This window comes from Rhinopithecus bieti, unplaced genomic scaffold (assembly GCF_001698545.2).
Source record: "Rhinopithecus bieti isolate Rb0 unplaced genomic scaffold, ASM169854v2 scaffold_83724, whole genome shotgun sequence".
Classification (NCBI taxonomy): Eukaryota; Metazoa; Chordata; class Mammalia; order Primates; family Cercopithecidae; genus Rhinopithecus; species Rhinopithecus bieti.
In genome coordinates, this window is record NW_016830538.1 from 5,681 (window position 1) to 22,524 (window position 16,844).

The window sequence follows — 16,844 nt, forward strand, 5'->3', positions numbered from 1 at the left end:
ATTAATTTGCCTTTTATAGATCCAGGTTTTCTTATGTGATTTCTTAATGAACGACTTATGAATATTTTAAATTTATTAAAAGTAACGTATCTGTAATTCACGTTAACCCCCCACCCCATCTATCTTTGTGTCTCACTCTCACAGTCATAATTACACAGAGCAGGGTTTAGTGTTCTTACTGAGTATATAAATGATCCCAATTTTTTATAATCTTAAAAGATTGGCTTAAGATACCATGATTTCTTTAAAATATATATGCTATGATAATAAATCAAAAATGTATCAATTTAAATTTGACCCATGGGTCTTTACAGTGTAATTTAACATTTGACCTTCCTACAGTTGGAGTATAAGGGCTATATGTTTCAGTTAAACTGTCCTATAACTGTTTAGATTAATTTAGATTAGATTTTTGTTAACATAGTGGTTGGCAGCTAAAATGATTGTGAAAATAAGGTTGTTTATTATGTATAAATAGGAGTAGCCTTGATTTCTAGCACAGGCATCCAATATCATCACTAATTTAAGCAGACTTATGTGAGCATTTATCAACTCAGAATTAAGCACAAAATAAAATGCATGTGAAAAAAAATGTTAAGTTGGTGGAAAGACCTTGAAATCTGAAAACTAGTAATTAAAAAAAAATTGAATGCCTAAAACATACTGTATAAACATGAAAGTCTTACATAAGAGACTGGTGTTACATGTTTTGTTGCTGTTTTTTAGGTAATCTGTCATATATATCAGAAATATATATGTAGCAATCAGGTTTTAGTTTCTAGTACAGTTGACCATAGAACTATGGAGGTATTATAGTATCCAGAGGGGAAAAATAATTGTCTCTTATTTCAACCCCTCTAAACAGGATACCATACTTGCAGAACTCCTTCAGATACATAAGGAACACATTGTAGGATATCATGAACATGATTCTCTTTTGGACCACAAAGAAGAAGAAGAGTTGACTGAAGAAGAAAGAAAAGCAGCTTGGGCTGAGTATGAAGCAGAGAAGAAGGTAGTTGATGCAAAATGCGTTTTCGTTTTTGTTATGTTAGTGATTTGAAAGAGCAATGAAGAAGAAAAGGGTCACATTTGAAACAGGTGATAATAATATAGTGGGTTTTAGGAACACAGTCCCCTTTATGGGTTGGTTTCAGCTACCTTTGGTGGTAGAGTAGGAGGAGGAGACAGAAGAAAACAGTTTACACTTAAAGAGTAGTAACCCCATTTGTGGTTAGTATTTGTTGAATTGAGAGATGAGTGGGAAGCCATATATTTAGCACCACGAACCTCCCATCAGTACCCTCTCTGTAGTAACAAACATATAGGAGCTTAGTGTTTGGAGGTTGTAGTAAATGTAGCTTTGCATGTATACCATGAAATCTAAATTTTGACTGAATATCAGAACACAAAAATATTTCATTATTAGACATTAATGCCGTTTGCTCCAGCAGCAGCTTTATTTAAGATCCTTCTATGTCTGTTTTAAACATCAACCCACTTGAGCAAAAATGTGCCTGAGCATGAGAAACCTTATCCTAATACCTGAATCCTTTTCAAACTCCTAACTAATTGTACCAAACCTCTTTAACATTAATGTGATGTTCAGAGTCTCATCAGAATTCTTTTGAGTTGCCCCCATTCTGTGGGAATTATCATAAAAAAGTACACCTTTAGGGGTTAAAACTTTCCATGTAATAAGATCTTGGTTTCGGGTGAAAAGGGTGTTTTGTTTGTGTGTGGAAGAGTGTTAATAATTTCCTGGATCTGAGAATGTGGATTCTTTTCTAAACCAGTAGGTGATGTAGAATTTCAAGTTTTAAATCACAATGTGAAAAGTGCGTAATTTTTTTTGTTTTTAGGGACTGACCATGCGTTTCAACATACCAACTGGGACCAATTTACCCCCTGTCAGTTTCAACTCTCAAACTCCTTATATTCCTTTCAATTTGGGAGCCCTGTCAGCAATGAGTAATCAACAGCTGGAGGTGAGTTGTGAAGTACAAAAGTAGTTTAACATGAATTAAAGGCAATTTCAAATGCCTTGTTGTTGAGGGTTCATTCTCCAAAAGATTACCACTGAATAGACCAATAAATTTTTATTTTATTTGTTGACTGTTTTGAAGCAACATAATGTTGTAAAATATGGTTTGTTCAGAGCACAAAGGAATCAGTTGNAACTGCTATAAATTGGCAAATGGAAGGATTCCTATACTTTAACACTATGCTGTCTTTCTGCCTTATATAACTTATTTCTTGCATTCTTCTAGGACCTCATTAATCAAGGAAGAGAAAAAGTTGTAGAAGCAACAAACAGTGTGACAGCAGTGAGGATTCAACCTCTTGAAGATATAATTTCAGCTGTAGTAAGCTAATTGGCAATTGTCTTATTCCAACCTCAAATTTGTTCCCTCCACCCCCTACTGCCATTTTCAAAAATTTTTAATTGTTTCCATCTTATAAATTGATTTGCAATAGTAAAATACTGGTAAAATGGATGGATAATAGTGCCAAACGGTAACCCAGCAATTTTACATAGATGTTGGCACAAAAGAGAAATGGATAAAATGTAAGAATTGAGAAATGAAACATGGAAATGTATGCATTGTTTACATAAACATTTTAATTACCAGTTGCACAAATTAAATCTAAATTATTGTTTCATTCCAGAGATAGCCAGTCCAGGTACAGCAGTGAACAACTTAGTACCCTGTTTTGCATCATGCTTTTCTTTAGAAAAGAATAAAAGAAAGGGGGGGGACCTTGGAAAATCCCAAATATCTTAAAATACCTTAATTATTTTTTCTTCAATAAGGAGTAAATAGAAAATTTTTCTTTTAGTGGAAGGAGAACATGAATCTCTCAGGGCCCCAAGTACAGGCGTTAGCATTAAGTAGACAAGCCAGCCAGGAGCTTGATGTTAAACGAAGAGAAGCAATCTACAATGATGTATTGACAAAACAACAGATGGTAAGAATTCTGACTTCTGTTTCTAGGTTATGTTTAATTTTCTTGAATTTATAATAATAAGTTTGTATGACATCTACATCAGTAATTATTCCTACTATGGAGGGATGGATGGTCATTGATAATTCTGGAAGAAATGTAAAAAACCCAGGAATGTCAAGTAAAAGTAATGTATTTTGTTACAAAAATGTAACAGCTACCTAAATGGGAATCCTTGAAGTTTACATAGGATCTAGTCCATATAATTTTATTTCTCATATATTCTGAACATCTACGTAGGAATTTTTGCCAGAGTTTTACCACATTTGCCATTTGCATTTTATTTAACTTTTAATTTTTATGAGTATATAATAGGTATATATATTTTGGGGCACATAAGGTATATTGATACAGGTATACAGTGCATAATAATCACATCAGGGTAAAGGATATCTATCACCTCAAGCATTTATCCTTTCTTTGTGTTATAAACAATCCAGTTATACCCTTGTAGTTATTTTTAAATGTGCAATAAATTATTTTTGACTGTAGTCACCCTGTTGTGGTATCAAATACTAGATCTTATTCATTCTAACTATACTTTTGTACCTATTAACTAACCATCCCCCATTACCCCAGTCCCTGCTACCCTTCTCAGCCATTCTATTTTCTATCCCCATTCAATTGTTTTAGTTTTTAGCTTCCAGAAATAAGTGAGAACATGTGAACTTTGTCTTTCTATGCCTGGCTTATTTCACTTAACATAATGATCTCCAGTTCCATGCATGTTATTGCAAATGGCAGTATCTCGTTCTTTTTTATGGCTGAATAGTACTCCATTGTGTATATGTACCATGTATTCTTTGTTCATTCATCTGTTGATTGATACTTAGGTTGCTTCCAAATCTTAATATTGTAAACAGTGCTGCAATAAACATGAGAGTGCAGATACCTCTTCAGTATACTGATTTCCTTTCTTTTGGGTATAGACCTAGCAGTGGGATTGGTGAACCATATAGTACCTCTATTTTTAGTTTTCTGAGGAACCTCCCAACTGTTCGCCATAGTGCTTGTACTAATATACGTTGCTAACAACAGTGTACGCAAATTCCCTTTTCTCCACATCCTCACCAATATTAATTATTTTCTGTCTTTTGGATAAAGGCCATTTTAACTGGGGTAAGATGATATTTCATTGTCTTTTTTGTTTGGTTGGTTGGTTGGTTTTCTAGAGACAGGGTCTCACTATATTTCCCAGGCTAGTCTCAAACTCTTGGTCTTAAGCAGTCGTCCGACCTCAGCCTCCCAAAGTGTTCAGATTACAGGTGTCAGTGACCATTCCCAGCCTCTCATTGTAGTGTTGATTTGCGTTATCTAATGATTGATGATGTTGAGTACCTTTTCTTATGCTTGGTTGCCATTCGTATGTCTTCTTTTGAGAAATGTCTATTCAGATATTTTGCCCATTTTTAAATCTGATTATTAGATTTTTTTTTCTATGCAGTTGTTTCAGCTCCGAATATATTCTGGTTATTAATCCCTTGTCAATTGGAAGGCTTGCAAATATTTTCTCGCATTCTGTGGGTTGTCTCTTCGCATTGTTGATTGTTTCCTTTGCTATGCAGAAGCTTTTTAACTTAATGGTATCCTGTTTGTCCATTTTTTCTTTAGTTGCCTGTACTTGTGAGATATTACTCAAGAAATCCTTGCCAGTTCAATGTCCTGGACAGTTTGCCCAATGTTTTTCTGTAGTGGATTCATAGTTTGAGGTCTTAGATTTAAGTCTTTAATTCATTTTGATTTGAATGTTGTATATGGCAAGAGATAGGGGTCTTCTTTCATTGTTCTGCGTATGGATATCCAGCTTCCACAGCACCATTTATGAATGAGACTGTCCTATCTCCAATGCATGTTCATGGCACCTGTGCCAAAAATGAGTTCACTGGTGTGTGGATTTGTTTCTGGGTTCTCTCTTGTGTTCTCTTGGTCTGTGTGTCTGTTTTTATGCCAGTACCATGCTGTTTTGGTTACTGTAGCTCTATAGTATAATTTGAAGTCAGGTAATATGATTCCCCAGTTTTGTTCTTTTGCTTACTACAGCTTTGCCTATTCTGGGTCTTTTGTGGTTCCATGAAAATTTCAGGATTTTTTTTTTTTTATTTCTGTGAAGAATGTCATTGGTATATTGATAGGGATTGCATTGTATCTATAGATTGCTTTGGGTATATGGACATTTTAACAATGTTAATTTATCCAATTCATGAACATGGAATATCTTCTCATTTTTTTGTACCCTCTTCCATTTCTTTCATCAGCATTGTGTAGTTTTCATTGTAGACATCTTTCACTTTCGTTAAGTTTATTCCTAGATATTTAATTTTGACTGTGGCTACCGTAAATGGGATTATTTTCTCAATTTCTTTTTCAGATTATTCACTGCTGGCATTTAGAAATGCTGCTGATTTTGTATGCTGCCACTTTACTAAGTTTGTTTATCAGTTCTAAAATATTTTTGGTGTGGTCTTTAGGTTTTTCCAAATACCAGATCATATCATTTGCAAACAGAATAATTTGACTTCTTCTTTTCCAACTGGGATGCCCTTTATTTCTTTCTCTTGTCTGATTGCTCTAGCTATGACTTCCAGAACTATGTTGAATAACAGTGGTAAAAGCTGGCGTCCTTGTTGTGTTCCAATTTTTACAGGAAAGTCTTTCACTTTTTTCCCCATTGAGTATGATACTGGCTGTGAGCCTGTCAATATATGGGTTTCATTGTGTTGAGGTATGTTCCTTCTATAACCGGTTTTTTGAGGATTTATATCATGAAGGGATGCTGAATATTATCAAATGTTTTTTCAGCATCAGTTGAAATTATCATATGGTTTTTGTCCTTCATTCTGTTATTTGATGTATCACGTTGATTGATTTGCATATGTTAAGTCATCCTTGAAGCCCTTGGATAAATCCCACTTGGTCATATTCAACAACGCCTTTTTAATGTGTTATTGAATTGTGTTTACTAGTATTTTGTTGCGGATTTTTGCATGAATGTTTATCTCAGATATTGCCCTGTAGTTTTCTTTTTTTGATGTGTCTGTCTGATTTTGGTGTCAGGGTGTTACTGGCCTTATAGAATGTGTGTGAAGTATTCCCTCCTCCTCTCCTTGTCACAGTAGTTTGAGGAAGATTGGTATTAGTTCTTTAAACGTTTGGTAAAATTCAGCAGTGAAGATATTGGTTTCCAGGCTTTTCTTTGCTGCAAGACTTTTTATTACAGCTCTAATCTCGCTACTTGTTACTGGTCTGTTTCAGATTTTAGATTTATTAGTGTTTCAATCTTGGTAGATTTTATGTGTCTTGGAATTTATCCATTTCTTCTGGGTTTTCCAATTGTTTGCATGTAGTTTGTCATAGGACCCTCTAATGCTCCTTTGAATTTCTTTGGTATCAGTTTTAATATCTACTTTTTGATCTCTGATTTTATTTATTTGAATCTTCTTTTTTTTTGAGACGGAGTCTCGCTCTGTCGTCCAAGCTGGAGTGCAGTGGCGCGATCTCGGCTCAAGGCAAGCTCCACCTCCTGGGTTCACACCATTCTCCTGCCTCGGCCTCCCGAGAGCTGGGACTACAGGCACCCGCCACCATGCCCGGCTAATTTTTTGTATTTTTAGTAGAGATGGGGTTTCACCATGTTAGCCAGGATGGTCTCGATCTCCCGCCCTCGTGATCCGCCCGCCTCAGCCTCCCAAAGTGCTGGCATTACAGGCGTGAGCCACTGCACCCAGCCCATTCTTTTTCTTAGTCTGGCTAATGGTTTGTCAATTTTGTTTATCTTCTCAAAAAAACCAACTTTGTATTTATTTCTGCACTGATCTTTATTATTTATTTTACTAATCTGGGGTTTTGTTTTGTTTTTCTAGTTCTTTTTAAGATGCGTTGGTAGGCGTTTAATTGAAGTTTCTTTTCTTTTCTGATGTACGCACTTAGAGCTGTAAACTTTCCTCTTAGTAATGCCTTTGCTGTATCCCATAGGTTTTTGTATGTTGTGTTTCCTTTATCATTTGTTTTAAGAAATTTTTCAATTTTCTTCTTAATGTCTTATTTGACCCACTGGTCATTCAGGAGCATATTGTTCAATTTTCATGTGTTTATATAGTTTCAAAAATTCCTCTTGTTGTTGTTTTCTAGTTTTATTCCATGTGGTCAGAGAAGAAACTTGATATGATTTCATTTGTTTGAATGTTTTAAGACTTGTTTTGTGGCCTAATATATGGTCTTTCCTTGAGAATGATTTATGTGCCAAGGAAAAGGATGTATATTCTGTGACCATTGAATGAAATATCCAGTAAATATCTATTTGTTCTATAGTGCAGAATAAGTCCATTGGTTTTTTTGTTGATTTTCTGTCTGAATGATCTGTCTAATGTGTAAAGTTGAGGTGTCGACGTCTTCAGCTATTATTTTGGGGTCTGTCTCTCTATTCAGCTCTAATAATATTTGCTTTTTTATATCTGGTGCTCCAGTGTTGGGTGCACGTATATTTACAAATGACCATCTTTGTCTCTTTTTATGTTTTTTGTCTTGAAATCTATTTTGTCTGATATAAGTATAGCTAGTCCTGCTCTTTTTTGGTTTCCATTTTCATGAAATATCTTTTTTCATCCCTTTATTTTCACTTTATATGTGTCTTTATAGGTACAATGTATTTCTTATAGGAAACAGATGGTTGGGTCTTTTTTTTAAATCCATTCAGGTACTATATGTCTTTTGATTGGAGAGTTTAGTCCATTTATATTCACTGTTATTCTTTTTTTAAACTTTCATTTTAAGTTCATGAATACATGTACAGGTTTGTTATATAGGTAAATCTGTGTCATGGGTTTGTTGTACAGATTATTTTGTCACCCAGGTATTAATCCTAGCACCCATAAGTTACTTTTCCTGATCCTCTCCCTCCTCTCAGCCTCCAACCTCTGGTCAGCCCCAGTGTCTGTTATTGCCCTCTATGTGTTCATGTGTTCTCTTCATTTAGCTCCCACTTATTAGTGAAAACATATGGTATTTGGTTTCCTGTTCCTGCATTAGTTTGCTAAGGATAATGGCCTCCAGCTCCATCCATGTTCCTGCAGAGGACATGATCTTGTACTTATTATTAGGTTTATAAAATATATTAATAAAATTAAATAAATAGGTTGACAGCAGTCTTGAAGATGTGTGCTGAGATCTGGGCTCAGCGTTACAAACCGAGAATGAGAAAGTAGATTTTTGATCTCTGAGATTTCTAATAGTTGAGTCAGCTGCTGTTGGAATAAGAAAAGCTCTAGTTGTCTATAACATGTTGAATTTGTCAGACTCTTTGTGATGAGCTGCATTCAATAAACCAAATGCAGAGGCATTAGTAGGAGGCTATGGCTCTGCTAGCTGAGGTTTAGAAATCACAGGATGCAACATCTTAATTTTTGCTGTGGAACTTGATAATGGAGCATTCCATAATGAATGCCTTATAAGGGGACATGAGTATGAGTAGGCAGAGGGCACATGTATCTAGAGCTTCAGTCACTGTAGGTATCAGGAAGAAAGGCACATTTAGAATACACCTTTACACACATGGATTTTTTTTTTTACCCCTCCTGAACCTTTTCTTTATTTTTATTGTTTATTTCCACATTCTCTTTATCCAGTCTACCATTGATAGGCATTTAGCTTTATTCCATGTTTTTGCTTTTGTGGATAGTGCTGCAATGAACATATACAGTGTCATTATAATAGAATGATATATATTCCTTTGAGTTTATACCCAGTAATAGGATTGCAGGGTTAAATAGTAGTTCTGTTTTTAGCTCTTTGAGGAACTGCCACACTGCTTTCCACAATGGATGAACTAATGTACACTCCCACCAACAGTGTATAAGCATTCCTTTTTCTCTACAACTCACCAGCATCTTTTGACTTTTTAATAATGGCCATTCTGACTGGTGTAAGGTATCTCATTGTGGTTTTGATTTGCATTTCTCTAATGATCAGTGATGTTGAGCTTTTTTTCATGTGATTGTTGGCCACGTGCGTGTTTTCTTTTGCAAAGTGTCTGCTCATGTCCTTTGCCCACTTTTTAATGTGGTTGTTATTTTCCTGTATTTTTCTTTAAGTTCCTTATAGATAATGGTTATTAGTTGTTAGATGGATAGGTTGCAAAACTTTTCTGCAAATCTGTAGGTTGTCTCTCTACTCTGTCAATGGTTTCCTTTGCTGTGCAGAAGCTCTTTAGTTTAGTTGGATCTCATTTGTCCATTTTTGCTTTTGTTGCAATTGTTTTTGGCATCTTCATCATGAAATCTTTGCCCGTTCCTATATCCAGAATTGTATTGCTTAGGTTGTCTTCCAGGGTTTTTATAGTTTTGGGGTTTACATTTAAGTCTTCAATGCATCTTGAGTTGATAATTTGTATATGGCGTAAGGAGGGGGTCCAGTTTATGGCTAGCCAATTACCCCAGCACTGTTTATTGAATAGGGAATCCTTTCCCCATTACTTGTTTTTGTCAGCTTTGTCAAAGATCAGATGGTTGTAAGTTTGTGGCCTTATTTCTGAGCTCTCTATTCAGTTCCACTGGTCTGTGTGTTTTTTTTGTACCAGTACCACACTGTTTTGGTTACTGTAGCTCTGTAGTATAGTTTGAAGTTGTATAGCATAATGCCTCCAGCTTTGTTCATTTTGCTTAGGATTGCTTTGGCTATTCAGCCTTTTTTGTTGTTGTTGTTCCATATGAATTTTAAAATAATTTTGTCTAGTTTATGAAGAATATCATTAGTAGTTTGATAGGAATAGCATTGAATGTGTAAATTGCTTTGGGCAATATGACCATTTCAACAATATTGATTCTTCCTATCTGTGAGCATGGAATGTTTTTCCATTTGTTTTGTCATCTCTAATTTCTTTGAGCAGTCTTTTGGAGTACAAAATGACGAGTTGATGGGTGCAGCACACCAACATGGCACAAGTATACATATGTAACAAACCTGCATGTTATGCACATGTACCCTAGAACTTAAAGTATAATAAAAAATAAATAAATAAATAAAATTTAAAATAAAAAAGACCGTAGAGACCTTTTACCTCCCTGGTTAGCTGTATTCCTAGGTATTTTATTCTTTTTGTGGCAGTTGTGAATGGGATTGCATGCCTGATTTACCTCTTTACTTGACTTTTGTTAGTGTGTAGGAATGCTACTGATTTTTGTACATTGATTTTGTACCCTGCGATAATTGCTGAAGTTGTTTATCAGCTTACGAAGCTTTTTGGACCAAGACTAGAGTTTTCTAGGTACAGAATCATGTAATTTGCATACTGTGATAGTTTGACTTTCTCTCTTCCTATTTGGATGACCTTTATTTCTTTCTGTCACCTGATTGCTCTGCCCAGGACTTCTAATACTATTTTGAATAGGAGTGGTAATAGAGGGCATCCTTGTCTTGTGCCAGTTTTCAAGAGGAATATTTGCAGCTTTTGCCCATTCAGTATAATGTTGGCTGTGGGTCTCCTCCAGCCGGAATTCCAGAGGCCCGAGGCAAGAGCCAGTTGCTTCTTGCCAGTTCAACTCACTCATTCCCCTGGAGTTCTTGTGGGCCAGGAACCAGTCCTGGTGTGCGGTAGCCCCATTCAGGATTCCCAGCTTCCTCCTCCTTCAACCAAGCTTCTGTGTCTTCCCTCCATCCACTCTCATTGCCTTGTCTCTGAAGATCTGTTAGGAGTGTGCCAGTCATCCTTGTCTTTCGGTGGCAGCTTTTCCACCTTGCTGCATCTCGTCATCCATCTTGCCCAACCCCATTCTTCTTCTTTTTTTTTTTTTTTGAAACAGAATCTCACTCTGTCTCCCAGGCTGGAGTACAGTGGTGCAATCTGGGCTCACTGCAAGCTCCGCCTCCCAGGTTCACACCATTCTCTTCCCTCAGCCTCCCGAGTAGCTGGGACTATAGGCACCCACCACCACGCCCGGCTAATTTTTTGTATTTTTAGTAGAGACAGGGTTTCACAACGTTAACCAGGATGGTCTCAATCTCCTGACCTGTGATCCTCCCACTCGGCATCCCAAAGTGCTGGATTACAGGTGTGAGCCACCGCGCCCGGCCTCCAACCCCATTATTCTTGATAAGTTAGGACTTACTCCTGCCATTTTGTTATTTGTTTTCTGGTTGTTTTGTGATCCCTCTCTTCCTTCTTTTCTTCCTTCCTGTCTTCCTTTTAGTTAAGGCAGTTTTCTGTGGTTGTATGTTTTAATTTCTTTTTCTTCTTCTTCTTCTTCTTATTTTGAGATGGAGTTTCACTGTGTCACCCAGGCTGGAGTGCAGTGGCGTGATCTCAGCTTACTGCAATCTCTGCCTTCCCGGGTTTGAGCAATTCTCCTGCCTTAGCCTCCTAAGTAGCTGGAATTATAAGCACCCGCCACCACGCACAGCTAATTTTCGCATCTTTACTAGAGACAGGGTTTCACCATGTTGACCAGGCTGGTCTTGAACTCCTGACCTCAGGTGATCCATCCACCTTGGCCTCCCAAAGTGCTGGGATCACAGGCCTGAGCCACCGCGCCCGGTATGATTTCTTGCTTATAGTTTTTTGTTTATCTGTTGGATGTTTGTTTATTTGAAGTTAGCATGAGGCTTGCAAATAATATAATGCATCATTTTAAGCTGATGATAGCACTGATTGCATAAACAAGCAAATAAAGTACAAACAAGCAAAGAGAAAACTAATGTTCTTTTGCCAGTGAGTTTTATACCTTCATATAATTTTTCATTGTTCATTAACATCCTTTTTTTTAGACTGAGAAACTCCCTTTAGTATTTCTTGTAGGACAGGTTTGGTATTGAAATTCCTCAGTTTCTGTTTGTGTGGGAAAGTCTTTATTTCTCCTTTGCTTTTGAAGGATATTTTCATCAGATATATTCTTCTAGGTTAAAAGTTGTTTGTTTGTTTGTTCCTTCACCCCTTTAAATATCTCATGTCACTCTCTCCTGGCCTATAAGTTTTCTACTGAAAAGTCTACTGCCAGATGTATTGGAGCTCCTTTGTATGTTGTTTCCTTTCTCTTGCTGCATTTAGGATTCTTTCTTTATCCTTGACCGTTGAGAGTTTGATTATTAAATGGTGGGAGATAGTCTTTATTGAGTTAAATGTGCTTGGTGTTGCATAACCTTCTTTTTCTTGAATATTGATAGTTTTCTCTAGGTTTGGGAAATTCTCTGTTGTTATGCTTTTGAATAAACTTTATACCCTATCTGTCTCTCTGCCTCCTCTTTAAGGCCAATAACTCTTAGATTTGCCCATTTGAGGGCAAATCTTTTGTCTCCTCTGATGGTACATTTTCAAATAACCTGTCTTCAAGCTCACTAATTCTTTCTTCTCCTTGATCAGTTCCTCTATTAAGAGACTCAATACATTCTTTAGTATGTCAATTGCATTTTTTGACTCCAGAATTTCTGCTTGATTCTTTTAAATTATTTTAATATCTTTATGAAATTTATCTGATAGGATTATCAGTTTCTTCTCCATATTATCTTGAATTTCATGAATTTCCTCAAGACACCTATTTTGAATTCTCTGTCACATATATTCACATGTATCTGTCTCTCCAGGATTGGTCCCTGAGGAGTTATTTAGTTCGTTTGGTGATGTCGTGTTTCCTGGATGGTCTTGATGGTTGTGGACATTGATTCGTGTCTGGGCATTGAAGAGTTAGGTATTTATTATAATCTTTGTAGTCTAGCCTTGTTTGTACCCATCCTTCTTGGGAAGGCTTTCTAGGTATTCAAAGGGAGATGGATGTTGTGATCTAAGTTCTTGGTCACTCCATCTGTATCTGCATTGGAAGGCATCCCAAACTGGGTAATACTATGACTGTTGTAATCTTGCAGACTCATAGAGCTACCGCCTTGGTGGTCTTCGATAAGATCTGGAAGAACTGTCTGGATTACCAGGCAGAGATTCTTGTTCTCTTCCCTTACTTTTTCCCAAACAGAATCTCTGTCTGTGCTAAGCTGTCTGGAAAGCTGGTGGAGAGGTGACACAACCACCCCTCTGGTTCCCTTCACGGGGACCACACTGGGTTAGACCTAAAGCCTGCATAACAGTGGGTCTCACCCAAGATCCACAGTAACTACTGCCTGGCCTCCACCTTTGTTTGCTCAAGGCTCTAAGGCTCCACATTCAGCAGGTGGCAAAGCCAGCTGCTCTTGTGTTCTTCCCTTCTGGGCTGCAAATTTCCCCCAGCCCTAGGCCTGTCCCAAGATGCTATCCAAGATCCAGGGCCTGGAGTCAGAATGTTTAGGAATCTGCCTGGAGCTCTATTCTACTTCGGCTGAGTTGGCACCCAAGCCATAAGACAAAATCCTTTCTACCCTTCCCTCCCCTTTCCACAAGCAAAGGAGTCTGTCCCTGTGATCACTAGCACCCCAGGCCCACAGCAGGTATTGCCTGGCTATTGCTGATGTTCACTCAGGGTCCAAGGGCTCTTCGGTCAGCTTGTGGTAAATGCTACCAGGACTGTGTCTCTCTCTTCTGGGCAGTGGGCTCCCCTCCAGCCCAGGGAAGGTCCAGAAATGCCATCCAAAAGCCAAGGCCTGGAATTAGGGTCCCCAAGGGTCTGCTTGGTACCCTAGCCCACTGTGGCTGAGATGGTACCTAAGCTGTATGTCAAAGTCCTCTTTACTATTTCCTCTTCTTTTCTCAAGCAGAAGTCTCTTTCCATAGTGTCCACAGCTGGGAATGTGCTATGTCACACCTGAAGGTAGCATGTCTCTGAGTCTCACTGAAGACCCACTGCAAATACTGTCTGGGTACCACTGCTGATTATTCAGGGCCTAAAAGGGCTCTTTAGACAACAGATGTTGAATCCTGCCAGGATTGAGTCATTTCCTTCAAGAGAACGAGTTTCCTCTGGCCCAGGGTATGTCTGGAAATGTCATCCAGGAGCTAGGGCCTGAAACAGGGGCCTCAGGACTCTGCCTGGTGCCCTATCCTACTGTGGCTGAGGTGATATTCAAGCTGCAAGACAAAGTCTTCTTCACTCTTCCCTCTCCTCTCCTCAAGCAAAAGGAAAGAGTCTGTCCTGGAGCTGTGAGCTGTGCTGCCTGGGGTTTGCGAAGGTGTGGCAGAAGCAATCTTCTGGCCACCCTGGCTGTTGTCTCACTAGGTCATGTGCCCCCCAAGTCCACTGGCTTTCAGCCCAGCACAGGACTTGGAGTCTTGGTGGCCTAGATTGCCTTTCAGGTTTATTTAGGCCCCCAGTACTCTTTAGTCCACAGTGGCAAAGCTTGTCGGAACTCGGGTTCCGCCTGCTGGGATAGGTGATTTCCCTCTGGCTGTGGCTGGTGTAAATGCTCCCTCTGTGGGTGCCGGCTGAGTTCTGCCTGGTATTTCTTTTCACTGTGACAGGGCAGCACTGAGTTCCAATGCAGTCCCACAATCACTATACTCTCTCCTGCAAGTACACAGATTCTCTCTCCCTGCCACGTGGCTGCTGCCAGGGGATGAGTGAGGGTTGGCATTGGCAGTTAAAGACTGTCTTTCCTAACCCCTTTAGTGCCTCTTTCAGTGATATGAAGTTAAAATCTGGTACAGTGATTGCTTACCTGATTTTTGGTTCTCATGAAGGTGATTTTATTTGCAGATAGTTTTTGAATTTGGAGTTCCTTCGGAGAGGACGATTAGTGGAGGCTTCTATTCGGCCATCTTGCTCTGCCTCCAGTCACATTTGGCATTATTAAACAACCTCGAAACAGTAGCATACTTATCAGTGTGTTTAATTTGAGAATAAAAAGTAGAGCTATGGATGATATATATCAAAGGTTCCTACTAAGCTATATAATTCTTTAAAAGGGTACCGTATTCCAGGATCCTTGATCATGTTTCCCAACACAGTTGTTTGCCAGCCTTCTGCCTTATACTTGGAAATTTCAACTGTTGACACCAGGGAATCTATTTCTGTGGCATATGTTTTACTTAGAAGGTACTGTAGGGTTATGTGATTTTACATTATATTAGGAAACTTGAGACATTCCAGGTCAGAATTATTCCTACTGCAAGTGCCTTTCCCTTTGGTGTTTGTCACTAAAATGTTTGTCTGTCATCATGTGAAATATTCAAAAGAATGACAAAGAAAGGAGTCTTAACAAAAAGTGTTGTAACTAATACTTGAGACTAATCACAGTACAGAACACATTACTACAGCAACTAACCTAAATGCTGCTTGCAATATAATAGTCAAGACATTAAGAGAATTTAGCCGTAAATGGTCTTACTAACTGGTTTCTACAGTAATGGTCCTGTGAATGCCATCAAATTAGTAATGGTGATAACAATAATGTGTTTTCCTTTTGGTATGGTACCCCCTTAACAAATTGATTTTAAGTCAAAACCTGATACCTCTTTTGAGACAGGTCATGCACTTGTAACGACTCCCATTTTTTCTCTATAGTTAATCAGCTGTGTTCAGCGAATACTTATGAACAGAAGGCTCCAGCAGCAGTACAATCAGCAGCAACAGCAACAAATGACTTATCAACAAGCAACACTGGGTCACCTCATGATGCCAAAGCCTCCAAATTTGATCATGAATCCTTCTAACTACCAGCAGATTGATATGAGAGGAATGTATCAGCCAGTGGCTGGTGGTATGCAGCCACCACCATTACAGCGTGCACCACCCCAATGAGAAGCAAAATCCAGGACCTTCCCAAGGGAAATCAATGTGATTTTGCACTAAAAGCTTAATGGATTGTTAAAATCATAGAAAGATCTTTTATTTTTTTAGGAATCAATGACTTAACAGAACTCAACTGTATAAATAGTTTGGTCCCCTTAAATGCCAATCTTCCATATTAGTTTTACTTTTTTTTAAAAAATAGGGCATACCGTTTCTTCCTGACATTTGTCAGTGATGTTGCCTAGAATCTTCTTACACACATTGAGTACAGAAGATATTTCAAATTGTTTTCAGTGAAAACAAGTCCTTCCATAATAGTAACAGCTCCACAGATTTCCTCTCTAAATTTTTATGCCTGCTTTTAGCAACCATAAAATTGTCATAAAGTTAATAAATTTAGGAAAGAATAAAGATTTATATATTCATTCTTTACATAGAAAAACACACAGCTGAGTTCTNGCCAGGCTGGAGTGCAGTGGTGCGATCTCAGCTCACTGCAACCTCCACCTCCCGGGTTCAAGTGATTCTCCTGCCTCAGCCTCCTGAGTAGCTGGGACTACAGGCGTGTGCCACCACATCGGGCTAATTTCGTATTTTTCGTAGAGACTGGGTTTCACCATGTTGGCCAGGATGGTTTTGGTCTCTTGACCTTGTGATCCACCCGCCTCAGCCTCCCAAAGTGCTGGGATTACAAGTATGAGCCACCGCGCCCGGCCCACACCCTGTTGTATAAACAACATCAGAATGGTAGAACCGTTACTGACTTGAAGTTCATATGAAGAATGTGCTTTAACAAATCCCAGTACTATCGGTATTGTGAAATAATTCCTCTGAAAGATAAGAATCACTGGCTTCTATGCGCTTCTTTTCTCTCCTCATCATGTTCTTTTACCCCAGTTTCCTTACATTTTTTAAAACTTGTTTCAGAGTTGTTTTATTTTAGTTTAGATTGCGAGACAATTATTAAGTCAAAATTAATTCATCCAATACTCTTTTACTAGAAGTTTTACTAGAAAATATATTATATTTTAGTTTTTCTTAATCCAGTTCTATAAAAATGTCTTATATTTTATTCATGTAAAATTGTGGTTACTTGAATTTTTAAAGAAAACATTGTTTTTGACTATGGGAGTCAACTCAACATGGCAAAACCATTTTTGAGGTGATGACATAACATGTAGCGAAACGGCCTAAGAATTCCAG

At 38.0% G+C, this 16,844-nt stretch overlaps 1 protein-coding gene across 1 annotated transcript; it reads left to right on the forward strand.

Annotated features, from left to right (window-relative positions):
- Positions 1–816: 816 nt before the first annotated feature.
- On the forward strand, positions 817–16,093 carry LOC108524466 (transcriptional regulator ATRX-like; the record flags this gene model as incomplete). The annotated part of the gene is given in 6 exon segments (XM_017865572.1): positions 817–1,015; positions 1,863–1,988; positions 2,271–2,366; positions 2,842–2,970; positions 15,414–15,646; positions 15,648–16,093. Coding segments are annotated over 6 exon segments (826 nt in total), but the record flags the coding sequence as incomplete, so codon positions are not given.
- Between the last annotated feature and the right edge of the window lie 751 nt (positions 16,094–16,844).